The 21537-nt window shown below is 46.7% G+C and overlaps 1 protein-coding gene across 1 annotated transcript in view; it reads left to right on the plus strand.

The window, feature by feature from the left end:
- The window catches only part of col4a5 (collagen, type IV, alpha 5 (Alport syndrome)), a 47170-nt gene that overhangs the window by 16919 nt on the left and 8714 nt on the right, over nucleotides 1-21537 (plus strand). The window contains exons 2-39 of the mRNA XM_008289811.1: nucleotides 4852-4908; nucleotides 5487-5576; nucleotides 5691-5735; nucleotides 6073-6117; nucleotides 6214-6276; nucleotides 6819-6872; nucleotides 6964-6990; nucleotides 8035-8115; nucleotides 8682-8744; nucleotides 8831-8866; nucleotides 8964-9005; nucleotides 9078-9170; nucleotides 10247-10300; nucleotides 10388-10444; nucleotides 10858-10902; nucleotides 10986-11039; nucleotides 11134-11175; nucleotides 12111-12204; nucleotides 12674-12961; nucleotides 13045-13134; nucleotides 13699-13769; nucleotides 13966-14157; nucleotides 14234-14402; nucleotides 15111-15203; nucleotides 15303-15398; nucleotides 15512-15609; nucleotides 15999-16149; nucleotides 16240-16353; nucleotides 17527-17694; nucleotides 18238-18327; nucleotides 18832-18978; nucleotides 19079-19177; nucleotides 19266-19355; nucleotides 19482-19621; nucleotides 19709-19835; nucleotides 20017-20196; nucleotides 20285-20335; nucleotides 20430-20615. Of these exons, the coding sequence (XP_008288033.1) occupies nucleotides 4852-4908; nucleotides 5487-5576; nucleotides 5691-5735; nucleotides 6073-6117; nucleotides 6214-6276; nucleotides 6819-6872; nucleotides 6964-6990; nucleotides 8035-8115; nucleotides 8682-8744; nucleotides 8831-8866; nucleotides 8964-9005; nucleotides 9078-9170; nucleotides 10247-10300; nucleotides 10388-10444; nucleotides 10858-10902; nucleotides 10986-11039; nucleotides 11134-11175; nucleotides 12111-12204; nucleotides 12674-12961; nucleotides 13045-13134; nucleotides 13699-13769; nucleotides 13966-14157; nucleotides 14234-14402; nucleotides 15111-15203; nucleotides 15303-15398; nucleotides 15512-15609; nucleotides 15999-16149; nucleotides 16240-16353; nucleotides 17527-17694; nucleotides 18238-18327; nucleotides 18832-18978; nucleotides 19079-19177; nucleotides 19266-19355; nucleotides 19482-19621; nucleotides 19709-19835; nucleotides 20017-20196; nucleotides 20285-20335; nucleotides 20430-20615 (3682 nt within the window). The remainder of the gene's footprint in view (nucleotides 1-4851; nucleotides 4909-5486; nucleotides 5577-5690; nucleotides 5736-6072; nucleotides 6118-6213; nucleotides 6277-6818; nucleotides 6873-6963; nucleotides 6991-8034; nucleotides 8116-8681; nucleotides 8745-8830; nucleotides 8867-8963; nucleotides 9006-9077; nucleotides 9171-10246; nucleotides 10301-10387; nucleotides 10445-10857; nucleotides 10903-10985; nucleotides 11040-11133; nucleotides 11176-12110; nucleotides 12205-12673; nucleotides 12962-13044; nucleotides 13135-13698; nucleotides 13770-13965; nucleotides 14158-14233; nucleotides 14403-15110; nucleotides 15204-15302; nucleotides 15399-15511; nucleotides 15610-15998; nucleotides 16150-16239; nucleotides 16354-17526; nucleotides 17695-18237; nucleotides 18328-18831; nucleotides 18979-19078; nucleotides 19178-19265; nucleotides 19356-19481; nucleotides 19622-19708; nucleotides 19836-20016; nucleotides 20197-20284; nucleotides 20336-20429; nucleotides 20616-21537) is intronic.

Below are 21537 nucleotides of genomic sequence, written 5' to 3' on the forward strand. Positions count from 1 at the left end.
AGACACAAGCTTCCTGAATGTCAGGTGCAGTGTTTTTATTTTGCATGACAGACGGATGTCTGAGCTCCAGCCAGATGTTGAGAAGACGATCAACTTTCTTTCCCTTTACTTTCTTGTGGCCAAAGTGTGACAGACGGCCTTCCAGCCGCTTTGTTCAACATTTAGGAAGCAGTTTCTGTGCAGCAGCATCAGCAGCATCAGCCGGCGTGAACATGTTCCCGGCTCAGAGTCATTAGTTGTGGTCAGATCAGGGGGTTTCATGAGCTGTTTGTTTGTCTTCATGACGCTGGAAAAGCAGCGAACGTTCTCTTTCTGTCTTTCCAGCTGTGTGTACCGTTTGTGTGTCTGTTTCTCTGCTGTGTGAATGTGGCCTGTGTGTGTGTGTTGTTGTATTCCTGTGTGTGTGTGTGTGTGTGTGTGTGTGCGTGCATGCGTGTGTGTGTGTGTGTGTGTGTGTGTGTTGATGGCAGGGCAGTGTCTATACGTGTCTAATCATCGGTCTTTGATGAACGGGGGAATTCCAGTCTCGCCAGTCTAATCCCCGGGTTCGTGTCTTCCGCTCGCCTCCCCCTCCTCCTCCTCCTCCTCCTCCTCCCTTCCTCCTCACCCGTCCTCACCTGGATCTCCCCTCCGTCACTTGGTGCACACCTTCTCCACACACTTTGTTTTTGTGCCTGGACTTGTGGAAACGTTTCGTCCTGCTCACATCTCCAGCAGGTCTTCGTTGAGCGCTGGGGCGTGTTTGGTTCGATGCCTTTTGAACGTCAGCTCTACGTCACACGTCTGGCCGGTCTACCTGGTTGTCGGTCTACCTGGTTGTCGGTCTGTCCGGCTGCATCAGAGACGTTTGGGTTTGCACCTCTTGAAACCTGAGCTTCCAGATTGATCTGTTTTTGTCTGGTGATTGCAGGTTTTGGAAAAATACTTTTGTTGTAGAAAATCAACAACTTTTTAATACTGTTGTGTTTTTTTTTCTCACCTTGTTTTTGCAGCTTTCAGTTCACTCGTTATGTTTGGTGGCAACTTAAGACTATAAAACTACACCTACATGAGACAGATTTCGGACACTGTGCTAAGTTACTTCCTCGTTTCTATTCTTAATTTAATTAGATTCTAATAAACAGCTACAACAAATCCATACAATCATATAAATCACATGAATATGTTTGTATCATACGTGTAATTTCCTGCAAAAGATTAATTTAATCTGCATTGAAGTGGCGTCCACACTCCTCTGAGAACAACGTCTCTGCCGATGTATATTTTTCTGGTGTTTTTTTAAAGCAAAGAATCTCTAATAAATCATGTCCGGTTCATCCTGTGAAGGCTGCAGATGCCTTCATGCTTTAGAAAGAGAAACCTCAGCTGTGAACCAGCACAGAGCAGCTTCTTCACCTTCTGGAGCAGCGTCACCTCCTCCACCTGCTGGATGGAGAAAGTGGGACGGAGGTGAGCAGAGAGAGAGCGAGTTAGAGAGTAGAGCAAATATCTGCGGCTCACTGACCTTTCTAAGTGGATTACATGCCCCGCCGGGGCTGTTGGGGGGGAGGAGGGGGGAGAAAACGGCACTGGGGGGGAGAGAGGTGATTTTAACTGCAGATTTTTAAATCAAACTCATCTCAGAATTTAATTTTCTCTCTGAAACAAACAGCTGAGGCTGCAGCAGATAGCGGTTGATATGATGGATGTGTGACAGCAGACGGGACTCAGAGGTGGCGTCTGAGAAAGTCTTCTGACCTCCGGCTTTGTTTCCGTCGCTCTGCCACAGACCTGATACCAGGATGACGACACGCCAACTAAACCTGGTTTACGTCTGACGGGCGTCTCTCTGATCAGGGCGCTCTGTGTGAAAAGTGATTTGTTGCTCGTCTATGATGGACGTTCTGCTGAAACACGAAGCTGAAGTTTATTCATTCGTTTAGTTAAAACCCCTGAAAACTCATTAAGGACGAAGCTCGTTTTCAATAAACTCTGCAGGATTAAAAATGAGTTTGACAACGCTAGAAAGTGTAGGAAACAACAACGAGACAAGTCAACTGAGTTTCTTTCTATCTGCTTTGCGTGAACACAGCCTGCAGTTCAACCCAGTTCACCTGATGTTTGTTTGTTTGTTTGTTTTTGTCAGATGATTGTTTATCGCAGCAGAGTCACAAACGGCTTCACGGTTTTTAGTGCAGAATTTTTCCAGTTAAATCAGCAGCAGATAAACGCTGGATTTGTCTGAGTCTTATTAAGTTTAGTTGAAGTTGTTCACTTCCTTGTTTACGCTGACGGATGCTTCTGATTGGCTGCTGCCACACGTGTTGGTAAACAACCAGCCTGCTGATGCTGCACCGGGCTGGAGCCGGTTTAAGTGGAAATCTCCAGGCGGCTGGCGAGCGTCCATGAATGTTTGAGAGCTGGTTGAGGGCGAGCGAGCTCTGTCATGCTTTTGTGGACAAAGAGGGATGAGTGCAGAGATGACAGGACAGCAGATGGATGCAGACAAAGAGAAAGAAGAGATGGAGGTGAAGGGAGCTGCAGGCCTGGGCGTGGGAGAGCAGACGGCATTGAGCTGAAGCAGACCAGACGCTAATGTGGAGATCCAAGGCTTGTAAAAACACACGCTGATGTATTCAGGCATGTGTGTGTCTGCTGCTCGGCCTCCTCCAGTCCAGGTGACGGTTTGTGCGACAGACTGCGGCCCGTTAAAATCCAACCAAACCCTCCGAGCAGCCTGCAGATGTGCCTTCGACAGTCTGTCAGTGTGCCGTTAACACCTGGTTTCTGACGCTCTCTGTCTGCATACAAACAGCAGCAACACGGGCTCTTCAGAGTTTTCCTGAACAGTTTGACGAACACAAATCACACAAAACACGAGGACGCATCCGAGTGAACGGCAGCTTAGAAAAGTCACGAACATGACATCTTAACGTCATTTAACATCAGAAGGCCAAAAAGCAACGAGTCCTTCTGCTTCAGTTAAAAGCTTGAGTGACTCAAACTGAGCTGATTTACAGGACGAGCAGTTTGAGTCCACTTTCCTGCAGCTATAATGTTCTATCTGCATGTTTTACTGCATTTCGAACCCCAAGTATAGCCCGTGTGTGCTCGGGTTAATTTAGTTTTCTGTGCACGTGGCTGCAGGAATCCGATCCGCTGCCCTTTGAGGTGCTGAAACACGGATACAGTCACTGCAGCTTCATACAAGCAGAGAGAAGTGTCGGCATGCGGGAGAGCAAACAGCAAACACTGGAACAACGAGCCAGCAGATCCACACCGGAGCAGATGTGAACAGCTGTTTTCTGCCTGTAATGTCAGGACAGGATGAGGTGGAGCTAATCAGGGATTGTTCTCATGTTCAATTACACTGATTGATCAAAGTAGTGTGCCTGTCTGTTTACTGCCACACATCAGCATCACATCTAAAATAAAATGTAAAAATCTGGAAAATTACAGACAACTTCACTGATAAAGAAAATAAAGTTAGTTGCTTCAGGTTTAGCTTCATAGGGAGCCACCAAACACATAACTGTCTTATCTATTTCCTGCCACACATCTGGTATCTGGTTGTATTTTTCATATCTTTGCTTTCTCAACAATTCCTCTGATCCGATTGTGTTTTCTGGTTTCATCTCCTCCAATGAGAGGATCGTCTGCCTGAGTCCTGAGGTTCAGACTGTGGGTTGAACGAGACATTTTCTCAGTTTTCTGCCTTTCCCTGGATGTTCATGGACCGTTGGTGAGCCAGTAAAGCAGAAGATGCCTCTGCAGCCTCTCTGCGCCCATAAAGCAGCGAAGCCATGACGTCCTGGACCAGCAGCAGGTTCTGCAGACACACAAGAATGCTGATGGTCTGTCGTCTCTCGTGCACTCGCTGCCTCTCCGTCTTTCTCACAACCTGCCTGCCTGGCATGCGTGCAATCGATGCCCGTCTGGCATCCACAGAGTCAACAGGCCTGGGAAAAGTTAATCAGCAGCCTGGCACTCCCACTCCCCCGTCCGTCCATCCGTCCGTCCGTCCCTCCCTGCTCGGCTGCCCATTAACTTTCCTCCCCTGAGAAGCTAATCGGTCACTTCTGGTGAGACCGACCGAAGCGTTTGGGAAGATAAATGTGTTTTTGGTTTGATATTAAGCTGTTTGGTCCTGGCTGACCTTGCAGCCGTCTTCTCAGCATCAAACAAAGCTGCAGGAGAATCTGCTGACGTCGGCTCTGTGGGAAGAGACTGCAGCGCGATGACGGAGCGCCACCTGGTGGCTGCAAGCATGAGCTGGGCAGGAGTTCAATGAGAATAAAAGTGGTGATGAATGAAAGAATGAAAGTCTTTTTAATAGCTGCTCCTTTATGAACCTATCTGACATGTAGTATATTATATTTATTGTACTACGTCCAGAGCGAACGTGTTCTCACACAGTTGTTTTTAATTTATTTTGTCCTTATTCTACTTTCGGTGATGACTTTGAGCTCTTTTCTTGAGAGCTGCTGAACTTCCTTTCGCTGTTGTTCAACAGTGACAATAAAGATCTATTCTGTTCTAAAGTCAACCTGCTCTGGGTCGTGTTTGAAGTGTTTTCAAGCATTTCTGGCACATGTTTTATGGCACAGTTAGGGTGAAACACGACTCTGCAGCATCCTAACATAATAAACCACCGTACCTCTATCTGGTATAGTCGGTGCAATATTTGGTTCATCTATAATGTAACTGTCATTTCTTTGGCTCATCATCGGTTGTTTTAAATGTCTCGTGTGAATAACAGCGACCTGACCTGACTTATTTAATCGTGTCTGGTGGTTTTTGTCTGCAGCCGTCAGTATTTATGCTCCTGATGGATGAAACCTGCTCATGTCTGCTCTCTCGTTTCCTCACCAGGCTTGCCAGGGATGTGCAGGATCCAAATGTGACTGCAGCGGAGTGAAAGGAGCCAAGGTGGGTAAAGATACGTACGAATACGCAGCTTCTCACCACCACAGTGAAGCATCTCATTCAGTGTCTTCATGCCGAACAGTTGAATTTATGACTGTCTCTGCTCGGTTTGAGTTCAGTTACCTGTCAGACGGCTCACCTGGTGGAAGATTCATCATGGTGCAGCTCACTGGCGGCTTTTAGCAGTCGCTGTGTTTTATGTGAGATGTGACGAAGCCAGAACGGTGTTTCAGTTGCCTTAAAGTCTTGATTCTATGCAGACAATCCTGTGAACAATTCTGTATGTTGGTAGAAGTGCAGCACACAAAGCTGGTTACAGATCGATGAGCTTTACTCTTCTACTAATGACAATCAGCCTAGTTGGGTTTAAAAACAGTTGCTTCACTGACAAATATAAAGATACACAACCTAATAAGACATAAAAAGCAATCTGTAGCATAAATATGGACAAACTTCGACTCTTCTTTGTGCAACTTGAACGCTGAGACGACACACAGCTGCAGAATAAAGTGTGTAACTGTCCGTTTACTTCTGACTGGAGCTAAAGACGTGTCGTCCTTGTTGTCTCTGGCTGTATGCAGGGTGAGAGGGGTTTCCCAGGTCTCACCGGTCAGCCAGGAGTCCCAGGGTTCCCCGGACCAGAGGGCCCGATCGGAGGCAGAGGAGAGAAGGTGAGCCGGATGAGTCGCCCTGATTAGGCCTCCGGGTTCTAGCACCAAAAATAGAAATACTAAAGCTGCTCCGGTTATTAACATCGTCTGTTTCTGTGATGTTCTTCCTCTCAGGGAAGTGATGGACCTCAAGGACCAACGGGTCCAAAAGGAATCAGAGTAAGTTTAATGCTTTTTTTTTTTTTGTATTTTCTCCTGCAAACAGCGTTTACGCCTCAAACTCTGAGGCTCTGAGAGACTCAGACAAACATTATACATGATTTCATTGGTTGTTTTTATTTAAACTGTGTGACAGCTGCACGTTAACGTCACTTGTTTTTTGTGTTTTGTTCCCATTTGACTGAAAAGGATTAATTTTCCAGTTATCCCAGTAATCAGTGACTGTAGGCTGTAATACTCCAGTGTGGCCAGCAGGTGTCCCTGTTTCACCTCAGTTCAAACAGTCTGTGGTGCAGAAACTTTAAATCACTCATGTTCATCTCCTCCTTTCTGACAGGGGCCTCCTGGATTGCCAGGATTTCCAGGAACACCAGGACTTCCGGTGAGTTTTCAAAGATCTGAAATCCTCCTGAAATAATTTTTGCCAAAATCCGGCGACACGCGTGATTTAAATCCGTCTTTGCTTCGTGTTTGTCAGGGTCTGCCGGGCCAGGACGGACCTCCAGGCCCCAGAGGAGTGCCGGGCTGCAACGGAACCAAGGTGCCCGATGGACGGCCTTGCAGAAGATAAAACTGGGCTTTTTAAACTTAGATGAAACTGATTTAAAGCTTGCCGTCCTGTGATCCCTCCAGCCCGACGTCCAGCACTTTACATCCAGACTCACATCCCTACTTCTCCTTCCTTCATTTTTTCATTAGCATACATCTAACCATAAGGTCCAGCCTGCGTCCGGCTGCGTCCTGTTTGAATCACTCACAAACTCGGTGCATAAATGTTTAACATGTACGCAACACAGTCATTGCAGATGTTAGCAGCTCCGCATCATAACAAGTGATGAAGATCTGGAGGGAATAGACTGTTCTGATAAAACAGAGCAGTACATTAGACTGAGAACAGCCTCACAGGGTAACAATGGACCAGCTTGGATCAGTTTCATGCACATAAACGTTAAATATCGAGTTATTTCTGTCATATCTGTGTTATTCTCACATGAGTCAAGCTTCCAGTGAAACTCAGTCCACTTCTCCTGGAGCTCGGCCTGAAGCTTCATGCGTTTAAACCCGTTTCTTGTCCGTGTCCAGGGCGACAGAGGTTTCCCAGGAGGCTCAGGGATCCCCGGAGCTCAGGGCCTCCCGGTGAGTCCCACAGGAAGCAGCCTTCTGCCACAATCATCCGGCTCCGCTCTGGTTCTGTAGCTTTAAACTCTCCTGTCTTTCTGCTCCACAGGGTCCACCTGGTGTGCCGGGACCGAAGGTGAGCGTCCAGTGTGTTTAAAGCAGTGTGTTGGTTTAGTGAATCAGCTGTTGTCTCTGATCTTCTGGTGAATTGGTTTTATTTAGTTCCTTATTAAATTAAATAAAGCTTCAGTGTCGTCAGCTTCCATCTTCAGCAGCTGAGCTGGAGTTTATAATTTAGTTTTTACTTCCCATCTGGTATTTATTTTTGTTCACTTTTGAATGAAATATGTAGAATAAAGTAATTTAGATGAACTATTATGATTTTAGGCTGTAGTTTGGTTAATTTTGCTGCAGGATGGCTCATCCCAGAGGATTTTTCATGCACCAGTTGAACGTTTTTTACAGTTTCAGGCTCTCATAAAGGGGAATTTTGGCTATTTTTAAAGAATAACCTGCTGCCTCTAGCACTCCAGCAGGTTTGTAGGGTTCAGAGGTTTGATATTCTGTCGTTCTCTGGTGGAAACTCAACACCAGCTTGTCTAGATTTGATTCTGATAGACAGGTCATTCCATGTAAACTCTACCAAACCTTTAAAAAGTCCCCGCTTCACCTCCTCAGAATCAGCTGACTCTTCATCCACAGCAGGGCCTGTAACTCTGGAGATAGCTTCATAAAGATAGGACGTAGATCAGGTTCATCAGGAAAGAACAGAGCAGCTACATGATCACACACCAGAAGCAAAAACATCCAGGAAGTATGTTTTCAATCATTGTTTGACTGTGAAGCTCGAATTCTACCAACAATGATTCACTAAATGCCTTTTAGGACTCTTTATAGTTGAATTATAACAAACTGCATCGTGGTGTGTTCATGAATGTGTTAGCATTATGTTAAATCAGAGAAAAGCTTTGCTAGTTGTTTGCTGTGGCTTTTATTATTGTGCTTTTTTGATCATTTTGTTTTTTACTAAATTAGTAAAACAGGATTTTTTCCCCCAACTGTCCTCTGGAGTTTTGTTTTGTTTCCTTTGAGTTGAAGTCAGTCGGAAACGTTGCAGGAACGTTTTTTCTTCGTGCACGTTGTAAAGAAGCTCCTCTGGTTGTGTTTGTGTCGTCTCCAGGGAGACCCAGGTGACGTGATTTCCACCAATCGATTCGGAGAGAAAGGAGCGTTGGGATTACCCGGATTACCAGGAGCTCCTGTGAGTCCAACGCTCTCCTTTTCTGGTCTTTTTTAACCTTTTCAGAACTAGCAGCGTGCGGCTAAAGATTATTTAGTCGTCGCTTTGGACTCTGGCGGAGACGAAACACACCAGATCGATCAGGCCGAAGTGATTTAAAGAGTATTTCACCTCATTTCAGCCCCAATTGGAGCGCTATGTGTGGGATTGTGATGAATAAAATGTGTGTTTTTTTCATTTATATGCTGAAATAATACACATGCACAGAACCCAGAGCTGTGCTTCTGCCTATTAATTGTAATTATTGGAGTAAATCTTTTTTTAAAAAGTCAGTTTACACAATAATTCTCAAGATCTGACAAATCCCCACAGTGTCAGCAGACAGGTCTCTGCTGCGACATCTGTTTAAATCTCGATGATGTTCATGATCTTTGCCAAACGTTTCACCGTTTTGTGCTGAGCACGAAAGCTGGTGACCAAGCTGCACGGCAACATGTGGAATACTGAAACCTTCATAGTGATGCTCATAAATAGACACCTAATTAAGGTAAGAAACCCTCCTGATCAGATGTTTCCTTGTGTCTCAGGGCATTCCTGGAACTCCAGGTTCACCAGGCGCACTCGGCCCTCCAGGACCCAGAGGCTTCGAGGTAACGGGCCGTGATGTCACCGTCTGTCTACCACTATTTCCAGCGGCATTAGTTTGGAGTTAAACTCGACTTGTGGTGTTTTTCAGGGTCGTCCAGGTCCTCCAGGCGCTCCGGGACCAAAGGTGAGATCTTCTGATTCAAACAAAGACGACATGTTTGTACATCTTCTTGTCCTGCTGACTGATAACTGTCTGCCACCTCTCTGCTTCTCCTCAACAGGGAAACATGGGTCTGAACTTCCAGGGACCAAAGGGAGAGAAGGTATTGTACCAGTTTGAAATGATGCGTCTCCTGCTGGTGATCAGTGGTGTCTGACTCTGTGTGTGGTCTCAGGGCGAACCCGGCTTGCCAGGACCTCCTGGACCTCCCGGTCAGGTCGGGGAACAGAAGAGGCCGCCGGAGACGGAGATCCAGAGAGGAGACAAGGTGGAGTTGATTCACCGACCCGAACCTGCAGAAACACAAACAGACTTCAACCAAACTTCAAGTAGCCACGTAGCTTTGATTTTTTAAATCTAGGACCATGACAGTATTTTTCTTACCTCGTGTCAGCTCGTGTGATTCATCATTCATCCCCTGTGATGCTTCATTTATCTTCCAGTACGTTCTTATCGCCAACAAACAGGAAGTGAGGTCTGACGACAACAGTCATGATTCTCATCAAAGTTCAGACCGAATAAGGACAAAATCTGTTAAATGTTTTATTAAAAAGCCTGATCTGTGCAGCACCTCATAGTGATCTGTATAAAACATATCGTACATATAAATAATGCTCAGAGAAGGAAATCACATCTGATCTGACAGAATGCAGGAATTTTAAATATATGGCACCAAACAAACTAATCGGACGCTTTACAAGCAATTCAAATATCACAGGATGTAAAAAAAAAAATAGATGTAGAGACGAATAACAAACCAAAATAACTGAATAAAACAAAAAAATAATGTGTAGTTAAGATTGTAAAAGACAAATACAAAACAATCAGTACAAGTAGTAGAAATAAACGTCATGTTCAGGTAAAATAAAATAACTTGACTTTGTCTTTGAAGATGGAGATTTGATGCTCGTTGGTTCGTTTGTTTGCCTCTAATCATGAATTATGAGTCATATTTCTGACTAGCAGTCGTCTGCATCTCTGAATGGAGCCTTTTTTTAAAAAAATAATAAACATGCATGTGAGTCTATTTAAACTTCAGGTGCTCGACAGGTAAACATGGATTTGACCAGCAGAGGTCAGCGTTGAGCCGTTTGCTCCAAACAGGAACTCTGCAGCGAAGAGTTGGACAAAAGAAAGAGTCGCACAGCTGGACGGTCACATTTAACACAGAGCGATTATTAAAGAGTCTGTTCAATCCTCTGATGCTTCATGATCACTAAAAGCTTGGATTTGTTTTCATTTTGAGGCTTTAAACAAAACATTTTAGTGAATGACCAGACCCGTAGCCCTGAACAGACTCACTGTAGGACTCTTTAAACCAGAACGTCTGTGTTTCTTCTGCAGGGCGAACCAGGATTTCCAGGACCTCCAGGTGATCCAGGTTATCCAGGACCTCCTGTGAGTATCCGCCCCGCCGCTGGAAGAACCTGTGCAGTAAACGACTTCTGTTAAAGGATTCAAATGTGGGTTTTGTTGTCGCTGCAGGGTCCCTCTGGTGGACAGAAAGGAGAGAAGGGAGAACCAGGAGAGGCGGGCAAGAGAGTACGTACCGCCGGGTGAACTTTCTGAAACGAGCTGACTTGAATGCGTCATTTTTAGGATCGACGGCTGCTTTTACCGTGTAGACGTACAAGCAGCTGACTTATTAGAAAAAGCACTAAGATGCAGCCAGAAGGAAGCCATGAAGCAGGTGTTTTAACCTGCACTCGGGAAGGTTTCTGCACACATTTGCAGCCTTGAGTCCATCTGAAGTAAACCGAGGCCTTAACAGTGAGTCTTAACCTTCAAACAGCGCTTTGAAGAAGAACGTACGGGTCAAAGTATTCACATTTTCCCCAAATAGCTGCACCATCGGCCCTTACAGCATTCATAGCACAAACATGCATTTTTAGCTGCTATTCTTGGAGAAATTAAGATAAATTTCTGTCTCCAATCATCTTTTTCTTCTTCTTCAGGGCAAACCAGGCAAAGACGGCGATCCAGGTCCTCCAGGGTTCCCCGTAGGTTCTCCCAGAAACGTGACCTTTTTCTAAAAAAAACCCCTCATGTTCTGTGTTTTAACTTTGCTTCATTTCTTTGTCAGGGAGTCAAAGGAGAGTCGGGCCTCCCAGGTCCTCCAGGCAGAGACGGAGAGAGAGTAGGTTCAGCAGAACATCTCATCTTCTCTAAAAGTCGTGTCTCACAGTGAATCATGTGATGTTTAAGTGACGCTCCGTCGTTTCTCGTCGTAGGGATTCAAAGGTGACCGTGGATTCCCAGGTCCTCCAGGAGTGGTGCGTATTCTGCTTTTCCACGACGACTGTGGCTCAACCAGCAAAAACTGCACCTGATGATAAGAATTAGTTTGTTTTTTTACCCCCAATCTGCTCAGAATCATTTCATATTAAGTAGAGTTCTGATCCGATTTCATAGTTAAAATATGTGTTCTCACTTCAAGTACATATTGGTTAATAAAATCAATGCATCTGCTGTACATCAAGAGGAATATTATCTCTCTACATTAAAGCTCTTCCTTAGTGATGTTTGTATTTTACAAAATAAAAAAGCAAACGAGCAAAAATAAGCCGATCGTATCGTAGGTGCATTTAGTGCAGCAGCATAGCGGTAAAACTAGAGCACTGAAACAATCACAATTCAGCTTCAACGTGATGTCAGGGATTCATTTTCACTGTCGCACAAAGTGAAAATCAGCAGTCGACCCGTTGGACATGTTCCCAGCCTGCAGACGTTTTAGCTGCTTCCTGCCACAAACTGAGCTTCAGCTGTGACAGAGGACCAGGACGAGCTCAGTGCTCAATAAAGCCAGTTAAAATCAGTTTTAAAAAGTGCTTGGATCGGACAAACCTATTTTGAAAAAGATCATTTTAAAGATGGAGACAGCTGCCTCTGTGTTAGTGACGCCTCGGTGCAGTTCCTCCGTCTGGCCACCAGGTGGTGACATTTCTCTCCTTTTACTCCTTAATCGTTAAATTAGTTTATTTGCTCCTTAAGTTTGATAATTAAAAGCATATTTTGAACCTTTTGACCACTGCTAACATCTCCTATGTTAAATAATATAATGTATTAATCATTTATGACATTTCTGTCATCAAAGCTTATTCATATTTAATTTGTTTGATTTAAATGCACTAAATGATTTCTGTAGTCTGGACTAGTTTAGTGAGCGTCCCCCTGTCCTTTGGTTTGTTTGTTTCCTTCAACCCGTCAGGTGATCGGTGGGTCAACGGGCGGTCGGGTCGGAGCTAAAGGTGAGCCTGGGTACCCCGGATCACCTGGACTCAAAGGAGACCGAGGACCTCCAGGTAAACTCAAACTCACAGACACCAAACAACGAGCACAGACTTGTTTACATGACTTGCAAATTATGTTATTACTTACAGCAAACACTTGGGTATCTGAGCAAACAATGAAAGTTTGTAGGCTAAGTTTGAAAGGCTAGTAATCGAACTACGGCCCGTCTTATTTCAGCACGTGGAGAAACACTCCATTTGTCTGTCAGTTTTGTTTTACCTTTGTTTAGCCTGATGAGTCAGCAAAATACAAATACATAAAAATGTGAAGATGTTTGAATAATTTATCAAATTATAAATCAAATATCCAGCAAATGTTAAATAAATCCAAATCACCTCAGAGTAAAAAAAAAACAAAGTCCAAACATGTTTTCAGAAACTGTACAGAACATGTTTCACAATTTTGAGAGTTAATTTGATCAAATAAGAAGCAGCTGGAGGCCTAACTCAGGAAATCATTTCACTCTGCTGCCTCCTTCAGGTTTGACTGGACCTCCAGGAGCTCCAGGAATTCCATCCATCGGCGGCGGCGGCGGGCCCGGATCTCCAGGTTTCCCCGGAGAGAGAGGTCAGAAGGGAGAACTGGGCCCTCCAGGTATCTCTCTGCCAGGACCCCCGGGACGCCCAGGGTCTCCTGGAGCGCAGGGACCCCCAGGGCGCCCCGGACCTCCAGGCATCTCCAGCGGAGGACAGACCTGCATCCCAGGAGAGCCTGGAAGTCCTGGGCTGACGGGAGAACGAGGTTACCCCGGAGAGACGGGCCAGAAAGGTCAGACACAAGATACACTGTAATGGAGCAGAGCTCGGAGGTGTGGCAGAAAAACTGATGTTCGTGATGTGATGCTGTTTCAGGTGAGAAGGGCGACACCTGTGTGAACTGCTTTGGAGGCACCAGCTCCCTCCCCGGACCTCAAGGACCTCCAGGACAGCCTGGATTCCCCGGTAATGCCCCCAAACTTTATCTTCACTCTGTCAAAGACTCAAAGATCCACAGCAGCGGATTGTTGACCCACTTCACTGCACACAGCTGTTGGATTATCTCAGTGACTTCAAATGTGCAAACAGAACTTCACAGAAGCATAAAACCAACCAGTGTTTCCATCAGCTGGGTTTTTGTGCAGTTAGAGAATGACTCATGTCTACTAGATGGTCAGCTGGTATCTTCTGGAAGTAAAACGGTCCTTCCATTGTTTAGAACTGGTTCTGAACAACCACCATCACACATGCTGATATGAGCCTGAAACGTTTACCCAGAATGCACTTGGTAAAGTTTCCTCTGGTGAATGATCAGAACCAGAACCACATCCAGGGTACCAGTGATTGTTTCTATGACTCTATGTCATAAATGCAGTCTGACTGTTGACACTGTGAGACATCCCATAATACTGATGCTACCAGCTGCTGACAGAGGACATGACTTGGCTCTTGTCACAGACACCGTGAAGTAAACGTGTTGCAGTCTGAGGACGGATGTGTTTAAAGTTCTTCTTGTGTTTCCTCCATCAGGAGGTCCTGGTGGCCCCGGAGCCAAAGGAGACCGAGGCTTCCCAGGGACCCCCGGTGGTATCGGTGCTCCTGTGAGTGAACTCCTCACTTAAAACCCTGAGACAGAAAAGATTTGGCCTCACCTGAAAACAGCTGTTTGCACCTCTACAGATGTTGTGCGAGCTTTAGCTAAAGCTCCTGATGCACAGATGGGATGTAGTTCTGTCGTTTCTGACCACTTTCAGACCAAAGACAGTTCTCATGTTTTCTCTCCTTTTCTCCTTCCAGGGTTCTCCTGGTCCTCAGGGTTCTCCAGGTTACCCCGGAGAGAAGGGAGACCCGGGTGATGCCATCACGGTCAACGGTGGGAGGGGGGACAAGGGTGACACCGGATTCCCTGGACCCCCCGGTCTGCCCGGTCTGGACGGTCGCCCCGGTCGGGACGGGCAGCCTGGACCTCAGGGCGCTAAAGGAGCTTCTGTAGGTGGCAGAACATCGACCAACCATCGAGTCAGCCGCCATCAGTTCATCACTAATGTGTGTTTGTGCTGCACAGGGCTCTCTGCTGGTGAAAGGAGAGCGAGGACTCCCCGGTGAGCCCGGTGCTCCCGGTCTTCCAGGAGACAGGGGCCCCCCAGGTGGTCCCGGCTTTGGACCTCAAGGGCCCCCAGGAGAGAAAGGTATCCAGGGCGTCTCAGGAAGACCTGGAGGTCCCGGTGCACCTGGTAAGAAGATCACTTCACATTTAGTCAGTGTTTCTGACCAGGTATCTCAATATCTGTGAGAGGATGGCTGCTGGCACCTGGACAGTGTGCTTCTGACATGTTCATTGATCATTTTTAACAATGCAGGTTCACAACACGGTCATTTTAAGGATAAATTATATTGATTCAAGATTCAAGAGTTTAATTTGTCACATGCAATAAAAAGCAAAGTGACTGTTGGACAAGGCTGCGCAGCAACAACAAGACATGACATTTAAACAAACACATTCCTTGAAAATATGAAAAATCAAAACGTCACAAACAATGAAGAGATGGAGATGAAGGTGAATGTTTCGTATGATTTTAGCAGCAGCGTCCCTCCCAGCTCAGCTCCTCACTATTAGAAATAGTTTGGAAAAAGGACAAACACGTTGCTGCTAAATCCAAAATAAAAGCTGCAGTTAAACCACTCATGAGGTCATTAAAGGATCTTTTTTCTCTCATGTTGGTCTGAGCTGATCAGAACAACCGACAGGCTCGCTGAGATCCATTCTGGTTTGTTTCTTGATGAGTTTCTTCTGGATGTGTCGCAGTGCACCGAAACACTCGTAGATGGTTTTATTTTAAAACCAAAGAAGACCTTGTTGTTTCCAGCAGCTTGACATGAAGCAAACATCTTATCTTGTGACTGAAGCTATCCTTTGTCCTGTGCGTTCTCTCACCGTGCAGGAGCTAAAGGTGAACCGGGCCTGACGGTGGCAGAAAAAGGTTTACCAGGACCCAGAGGACTGGATGGAGAGCCCGGACTGCCCGGCTCACCAGGTACACAAGCACCGTTTTCACAGTGAAGTGTGTTTTTTCCAAGCAGGACGACTGCGATGACACAAATCTGCTGCTGTTCTCTGTGGTCAGGTTCCCCAGGTCAGCCTGGACAGCCTGGGTTCCCTGGTTTACCAGGAGCTAAAGGAGACCCCGGACTCCCAGGCATCGGACTCCCAGGACCCCCCGGAGCTAAAGGTACAGCACATCTTCTGACTTCACTGTCTCTCTGCATCTTCACATCTCCTCCTCTTGTCTCTTTGTTATCTTTTCACTCCACCCTCACCGTCTCTTCTTCTTCTGTCCTCCAGGAATCCCAGGTATCCCCGGACAGCCAGGATCTCCGGCAGGACCTGGAAGACCAGGAGTGGATGGACTCCCCGGTCAGCCTGGATTTCCTGGACCCAAGGTGGGCCGATGGACAGCTCAATGGATGAATTATGGGAAATTCAAGAAAGCTCTGAATTTGTTGGAAACTAGAATTCTAGTCTAAATTTCTAGGAAAATGTAATCACCTGCATATCATAGCTGGTGTGTCTTGTTAAAATAATCCTCTGGATAGTTTCAACCGTAGAAAGTTGATGAATACATCATTTAGTGTGAACACATTTCATGTAGGTGAAGCCGACGTAGAGAACCTGCCGAGCTGTAAATGAGCTGCAGCTGAATCCATCATCATATTTTCCCACTAATTAAAAAAGCAATTCTTGTGTAAACGGTTTTCACGCAGCTTCTTCTGTAACGCCGAATAGTTTTAGTTAAATACAGTCCATTATAATATCCGTGTGTGCGGCGCAGGGCGAACCCGGCTTCGGACTTCCTGGACCTCCTGGTTTACCGGGCGTCCCTGGATCTAAAGGTTTCCCCGGACCGAAGGGAGATCCTGGTTTCCCTGGAGGCCCTGGTGCACCAGGACGATCTGGATTTGATGGCGCTCCAGGAGCAAAAGGTATTCTGCAGAACCAACCAGTGCTGCTGTGAAGGATTCGCTCCACTGTCCTCTGAGCTGACCGTCACTCCTTCTCCTGTCTCCGCCCAGGTGACCCCGGTACACCTGGTATACCTGGAGCTCGTGGCCCACCTGGATCCTCCAGCATTGGATCTCTGGGACCCCCAGGGCCCCCTGGACCTGGAGGCCTGATGGGACCACCAGGTAGGGCACAGAACTTTGAAATGGGTTAATTTTCCTTCAAGACAACTTCAGACTGCAGATGTTTACTAGCTCAGAAAATGTGAGACGGTAACTATGGTTACAGACATTTTACTGATGTTGAGGGAAACTGTGACTCTGTTCTTTCATGTTGTTCTGTATTTTAGCATGTTTTTGAAATATCTGTGGCATGAAAACCCACTTTTGAGCTTGTAAAGGTGTCATTTAGATGTGAGGGTTTAAACTGCACACTTTCCACGTGACCACCGCCGTGCACCAGACCTACGGTTGCTCTACAAGCACACGCCACCGTTCTGGGTGTGTTGGTGATCAAGGTGTGCACAGACTGAATGAGGCCTCCATCGGTTCCCTCACTACTGGACGGCAACCGGACCTTGATCTGGGGATGTTTCCTCACGTCCTCGTCTTGTGTTTGCTTTCACTGGAGTGCACTTTTGTTTTTGAGCCGCCAACAGAAATGTGCCTTTCTTGGCTGCATCACTGTTTGCACAGCTTCGATGTCACAGCTCCACACGTCGGGCTTCCGCATCTTAATGTCGCCGCTTTCTTCCTCACGAGTTTCGGTTCACCGGTATTTGCAGCACCACCGTCTGTCAGCGCTTTAACCTCCCACCGCTCTTCTTTGAATGCACACAAAAACCGCACACTAACCCGAACCGACAAACTGCTGCAGAGCTCTGAGCAGCAGCTGGACCGTCGGCGACACCGAGCTCTGGTGCATATTCAGAGTGTTTGAAAACCGGCTTCATGTAGATGTTTTAATGCATTTAATGCATTATACTTTGTTCTCCTCATCTCATCCGCTCCGCCTTCTGCGCTTTGAAACACGCCTTACCTGCGACCCGCTGATGCCCAGGCGAGAAAGGTATTGTGACCCAATACTGGTGCCGGCTGAGTGCCATTAAATGGTGAAAGATATCACATGTGACACCGATATCTTTGTGCGACTGATTCATTTAGTATGCTTGCATTTTTATTTTGTACGACTGCTTTAAACACAACTTCCATGTGCTTGTAATGAGAAAACAGTCAGATTCTACATCTTTGGACTCATTACCATGGCAACAAGACAACATCCAAATCGCCTCAAATCATTATTGACCTCAAACACTCTCCCTCCAGTCAGTGGATAAAGTCTGGATGTGATGATTACAGGATTCCCTGGAGCGAATGGAGAGAAAGGAGACCCCGGTACACCAGGTCTAGACATCCCTGGTCTGCCCGGAGACAGAGGAAGTCCTGGTTTCCCAGGTTCCCCAGGACCAGTCGGATCCCCAGGACCCCCTGGAGGACCAGGACGGGATGGCGTTCCTGGACTGCCAGGTAGAGCGTCACTCTGGCATCATTAAACTACAGCTAGCAGTTGGTATCTTGTCTCTGATTGGGTACATCATTACCAGAGACAAGCTAAAGAAACGTCAAACATAATCCGAGTCTCTCTGCCCACGGTCAAAGATTAAAACATATATCACATCCCCGCAGTCTGTTCTGTCAAAATAAAAAGTGTTTTGTTTTTATTTATATGATGATGTGCCTGCATTTTAGTCGTCAGTGAAGTCAGATTAGATTTAGTTGAGAATATGAGAACAAAACCTCCACGTTTCAGAAACAACTCTGAAAACAGACGCTGCCAAGTTCTAAGTTGTTTATTGACTAACTAGAGAGTTGAATAAGCAGCTTTACTAGCTGCTGGTTAATTGAACAGCTAGCGTGGTGACCAGTTAACTGTCTGTGTATGTTGGTTTTGGTCGCTCCCATCAGTTTGGTGGATTTAGCCGTAGTTGTGTGACTGACTTGGCCTTTTTTAAATCTATTTTGTAATTAAATATTTTCTTCTCTGGTTTATTTCTTTCTATCTGGCTGCAGGTCAGAAAGGAGACATGGGTCCGATGGGACCTCCAGGACCCTCTGGAGGACCAGGAGGCCCAGGAGGGCCAGGCGGTCCCGGACTTAAAGGTATCCAAACACCTCACAGAGAACTCATGCACCCAGCCCTAAAAGACATGAATAATACAAAATACATCTAAAGTTATTCTTTCAGTAGAGGAAGTGGTATGTACACTGAATAAGATGAGAAAGAAAATCCTTGTGCCAGATGTTGCTCAGAAAAAACTATTAAATGAGATAAACGCATCATGAAACTAACATATTGCACCTGAGAGGTAAATAATGCACGTGTAATTAAAATATAACACGATGCTGAAAGTGATGCAAACGACTGAGAAGGTCACACTGCAGATGATATGATCATACAGATGTTGTTCAGATTTAAGGGGAGGAGTTCTGTAATTTAAATCTGCACTAACACACATTTTATTGTATATTTAACAACTGTAAACACTAGTTTTGATTTTCTAAGCCATGAGGAAGCATAGAAAGAGCGACCTGTGCCTTAAAGGAGTGAGTCATGATGTTTCATGTAATGAAGGACTTCTCTGATTCCCTCGTCCTGCTCCACAGGTGAACCTGGATTCCCAGGTAGAGATGGTGGACCAGGAGGTCCTGGTGGTAAAGGAGAGAGGGGAGACCCCGGTGTCCAGGGGCCCCCAGGAACCAGCCCGCCGTCAGTCCTCACAAAGGGAGCCAAAGGAGATCCTGGACTACCAGGTACAGCTGAAAACCTTTTCATGGCCTCTCCATTTTGATATCAGCTTCAGACTCTGTGCTGTTGTTTAACACATTTTATTGCTGTGTGTGCGTTCTACAGGTTCACCAGGTTTTCCAGGTCAGAAAGGCATCAGTGGTCTCCCCGGTGACCCCGGACTGCCCGGATCAGACGGACGCCCAGGAATCCCCGGACCACAAGGTTTGACTTCAACCCCCGATACATACAGCATAAATACACACAGACTGATGCAAAGAGATTTCTAACACACTGGTTCTGCTTTGTGCAGGTCCAAAGGGAGATCCTGGCATCCCAGGAGGTCCAGGGTCCCCTGGAGGTCCAGGACTAAAAGGTGGCATGGGAGAAATGGGATTCCCAGGTGGGTTTGCCTGCTTTTATCACGTCGTTGCATTCCAGCTGCTGTAGATGTCCTGATGTTCGAGGTCAGGATTAAAAAATGCTTTTCAAAATAAATTCTGGACATCTTTCTGCAATTGCACCACAGGACCATCTGGCCAGAAGGGTCTACCAGGCTCACCAGGTCGGCCAGGATCCCCAGGACAGCCAGGAGGTCCTGGTTTCCCTGGAGCCAAAGGTGAACCAGGTTCTGCTGGGGTTGGACCGCCTGGAGCACCCGGATTCAAGGTGCAGGACACAACCACGGAAACGAACTTCCCCTTGGAAAGTGGAAAGTTCACATTTTGGTTCACACTTGTGTTTCGTCTCTCGTAGGGTGAGCCAGGCCAGCCAGGCTTCCCAGGAAGTCCAGGACTGAAAGGAACCCCAGGATCACCGGGTCTCCCAGGTATACCAGGAGGACCAGGTTCCAAAGGCGACCCCGGCCTGCCAGGGTTCCAAGGTACGTCTGAAGTCAACCACAGCAGGTTTAGGAAGGACTCTCAGAAGTCAAAAAGTGATCCTGGCGGCCATATTGAGTCCAGCAGGACATAAACACACATCAGATGCCAGAAGAGTCGTGTTTCCAGACATGCAGACATGTTTGGTGCTAAACTTGCAGTAATCCTTTGCTCTCTTGTCAGGTTCTCCTGGTATCCCCGGTCCGAAGGGTCTCGATGGCGGGCCAGGTGCCCCAGGTCTCACAGGAGCCCCAGGTAGACCAGGGGAGCCCGGTCGACCAGGAGGCCCTGGATTGCCCGGAGAGAAGGGTCAGGCAGGTCGTGATGGGATCCCCGGACCAGCTGGAGTCAAAGGAGAGCCCGGTAAGTCTCGGCTCATCAGGGATCAGTGCTGCTCGATTCTTCTTTAAATGTATTTGGTTTTGTTAAATTCTGCTCGTTTCCACTGTAGGCCTTCCTGGTTACGGTGGTCCTGGTCCTAGTGGGCTTCCAGGGTTGCCAGGTAGGTTACCACCCACCAAACTGTGTGAACACACGTTACAGTGTCGTGTTTGTTGTGATTATTGTCTCTACTTTGCCTCTCACTACCTGTAAAGGTTCTAAGGGAGACGCAGGTCTTCCTGGTCCATCCGGCAGTCCTGGTTTCCCCGGATCTAAAGGAGACCCAGGCTTCCCCGGTGCCCCTGGTCCTCCAGGTTCCAGCGGCCCTCCTGGACCTTCGGGACAGGCTCTGCAGGGCCCGAAAGGACTCCAAGGACCCCCTGGACCACCTGGCAGAGCAGGTAGAGCACTTGATCGTCTTCTTCACCTCGTGTGCTTTAGGAGTTGCTGCCTGGTTTTTCTGGTGACGGTGAGCGATAGTTCTACTGCAGTTTATTTTGTAAGATGTTCAAACTGTCGTCTTAGGTGAAGACAGCAGTGTTCTCCACAGCTGCCTCATGCTGTAAAAGCCAGTGAACAAGAAGTTTCCTTAGACTCAGCCAGCAGACGTTGACGCATTCATGAGCTGAAAACGAAACCTCGAAGAAAAACGATAAACACAGAACATTTGGTCTTTAGTCCATTCTACCATCACAGAGTAAGTGGGTGAAGTTAAGTGTGCTTTGGAAGTAAACTTTAAATCTACAAACTAATTTTTTGTGATGAAACAAATTTGTGGCTCACTAGTAAAACCGAACCAGCAAAAACCAGACAGCAAATGTCAGAAACCCCTCGTTCAGTGTGAATGCGTTCATCTCCATGTCAGCTGATTTGCATGGGACCCTGTTGCACCAATCAACAGCACCGGTGTTTGAGCACCTGTCCAATCACTGTCAACGGCACCAATCCCTTCGCACCAGGAGATGTCGGGGTGCTCCTCCACCTTACACACCGATCACTGTTCATCACCGGGGCTTTTGCTACGACCCCCAAAAACAGAGCATGGGTTTATACCGCACTGTTGTGTCCGTGTCATCATCATCATCATCCATTTTTTAAATCCACCAATCCATCCGTCCTCGTGTCTCCTCACTCCTTCTCCCTCGTCTCCTGATCCCACCACGGGGGAACCTGTAATCTTTCATCTCTCCACAGCCCCAAAGTTCTGTTTGTGTGTTTGTGTGTTTAGTCAGCAGTGTGTGTCCAGTGTCTGTGGATCATTCTGGAGGAAGAGTTGGTGTGAAACAGCCGAGCCTGAGACAAACTCAACAAACATTCATCTTA

This window comes from Stegastes partitus, unplaced genomic scaffold (assembly GCF_000690725.1).
Source record: "Stegastes partitus isolate 25-593 unplaced genomic scaffold, Stegastes_partitus-1.0.2 Scaffold638, whole genome shotgun sequence".
Lineage (NCBI taxonomy): Eukaryota > Metazoa > Chordata > Actinopteri > Pomacentridae > Stegastes > Stegastes partitus.